This window comes from Montipora capricornis, chromosome 2, assembly GCF_036669925.1.
Source record: "Montipora capricornis isolate CH-2021 chromosome 2, ASM3666992v2, whole genome shotgun sequence".
NCBI classification, from domain to species: domain Eukaryota; kingdom Metazoa; phylum Cnidaria; class Anthozoa; order Scleractinia; family Acroporidae; genus Montipora; species Montipora capricornis.
In genome coordinates this window covers 43,426,954-43,429,453 of record NC_090884.1, presented here as the reverse complement: position 1 = coordinate 43,429,453, position 2,500 = coordinate 43,426,954, and the positions used below count along the sequence as shown (strand labels likewise).

The following is a 2,500-nucleotide window of genomic DNA, read 5'->3' as shown; positions in this document are numbered from 1 at the left end:
ATAAGAACATTTCCAAGTCAAAAATTCAGACTTTCATTTTAGAATGGTAAGCCGACTGGTACGTGGATCATGTTGAAATCAAACTTTGAATTAAAACTCTGTTAATTCCTATAAGTTATTTGTTATATTCCACTGGCAGCTCTTTTTCTAGTTCTTGAGATCTACAATCCTGGTCAAAACTGTTGGGACAATTCCCCCAATTACAATGTTGATTTTTCACGATCTCCGAAATCAAGATCAGTTCATCGATCGCTCGAATGTTTCAACATTGTCTAGGGGGATGGGGGACGCGAAAAAGGAAGCGAAAGAAGGAAACGCGTTGCTCCGGCATATAACGATGGAAGCGTGTACAGTAAATTCTCTACTTTCTGGCCAAATTTGACAAGTGTCCCAAAGTCTTTGACCAGGATTGTAGTTCAATTTGTTCGATTTTAATCCGGCCCTCACAAATTCGTTTTCGCCATCTCCTTCTTCCGTATTTTAGCAGTTGCATCATTTCAAGTGCTCTGCTCTCTTACTCGACCAGCCTTTAGTTAGCTGTGTTATCTGCGGGCCCATATTTAACTGAATTTCAGTAAAATATTGAATCTCAAATCTTAATTTAAAATTGGGCAAATTATAGACCGAATGCATAAATGGCGGCCAAAATGATATTCTTTTGTTTATGTGCTAATTAGCCTCACTAGCCTCGTTTGCATGGACAAAATACAAACGAAATGTTGCTTGAGAGCGAGGCTAGTGGGTCTAATTAGAACATAAAGAAAAGAATATTTTTTGGCCGCCATTTATGCATTCTAACTTTTTAAATGGGGAGGCCAAAGGGGTGAAATATGAAATGAGATGTATCCTATTTCGGAACCGTTATGGCCAGGAAATTAAACGGGATCTGCACTAGTGGGAACATTTTTCCAATTGCTGGGGCTCAAACCACATTGGCAATTGAATCTACAACCCCAGCTCCGGCTGAAAAAGTCACTTTGAGAGAAACCATATCCCTTTTAATTTTTTTTCTCATCAAGTTCGATTCGGAATAGTTCATTACCAAGGAAGTTAGTCAACCTACGTTGCTCCAAACTGAAGCAAGCTGAGCTGTTAATAGGGAACTTCGGTTCGGAGCAGTTACACATTTGTACTTCCTTCAGAGCTAAACAGGACATTCTACAGGCCTGAAAGAAATTAATATTAAGAAAAAAGAAGATATACATTAGAAATGGATGCTAATATGATAGAAGCTAGGGAACTAGACTTGATTACAATCACGTACGTTAGTGGAGCTCCCTTTTGCGTGGGAGCCTGAGATAAGCCGACGCAAGGCCAATTTTCCTTTTCTTTTTTTTTTTTTTTAACGAAAGCGTTTGTGTCCCAAATAAATAAACTTCAGAATCGTTTCTGCATTCAAATTTCTGGAGCGCCGTAATTTGAATAATATGAAGAGTGATGGTTTCCCCATTGGAATTATACGAGAGCTCTTTGAATGTGTTAGAACAACAAAGCAACAGTAACACGTCACAAGATTTGCAGATGGCGGTGCGCGGTATATTCGAAAGGAAAAATAACGATTTAAAAATGTACTATTTTTCGGATTGCAAAACATGTTTCTTGATTGAAAACATTATTTTCTCTGGTTTAAATTTATTCTTTATTGAAAGTGGAGTTAAAAAATCATCGTGTGCAAACACGGCCCTTAACTTTATTTAGGCTAACTTTGATTTTTGGCTTACCTGACAAGAGTAATTGACGTGATATTTTTCGCTATAGATATTACCATAGGCCTTGTGTCCTTGCCTAGTTTCATCCAAGCAGCTATCATTCATGTATGGGTCCACACGTTTGATGTGTCTCTATCAACGCAATGGAGTCTTGCGTTAGCTTGGCAAACAGGTTACGAAAAAAGAAATACAACAACAGCTTGCTATTCTTATCCATGGTGGGTCAGTTTTTTTCTTTTGTGTTTGATCGTCATTCCGCATATCATTACATTGGAAAAAAAATCATACCATATGGAGAAAGGGCCAAAAGTTTTAAATGAAACGGAAAGTCAAAAAAGGCTTACAGGCTGCTAAGTCGATGGAATAACAATTTCTGTGACGATGATCTTTCGATTAGTATTCGTTTCCTATTAGCGCATAGAGCGTTTTCACATGCCCTCACGACGGCCATTTTGGTTTTCCAAAACAAAGGAAGGGCGGCCATGATAGCCTGATCCTCCTGGTATTTTATGTTAATATTGTAATTTCAAAACTGTAACTGCAAAGATAAAGTGAAGTTGAAGTTGAAGTTGAACTCTATCTTTATGCAAATGTTTCTTTTGTTTCAATAATCCAGTATAGCAGCTGGTAACGTGAGTAAAAACGCTCCATAAGCTGTTTACCCGAAAATGGGTATTTCATGTACAAGTCACGTGGACGTACCAGCTGATTATAAGTAACAACAACAAAGAAACCCCAATAAACAACGAATCGAAGAAAAAAATTCACTGATAATAGCTGGCAATTTCCAA

The 2,500-nt window shown here is 37.8% G+C and overlaps 1 protein-coding gene across 2 annotated transcripts in view; it reads right to left on the bottom strand.

Annotated features, from left to right (window-relative positions):
- The window catches only part of LOC138022926 (acid-sensing ion channel 1C-like), a 52,908-nt gene that overhangs the window by 5,955 nt on the left and 44,453 nt on the right, over positions 1–2,500 (bottom strand). For both annotated transcript variants that reach the window (XM_068869949.1, XM_068869958.1), the window contains 2 exons: positions 1,722–1,841; positions 1,064–1,166 (listed from right to left, as the gene is read on the bottom strand). In XM_068869949.1, the coding sequence (XP_068726050.1) occupies positions 1,064–1,166; positions 1,722–1,841 (223 nt within the window). The remainder of the gene's footprint in view (positions 1–1,063; positions 1,167–1,721; positions 1,842–2,500) is intronic.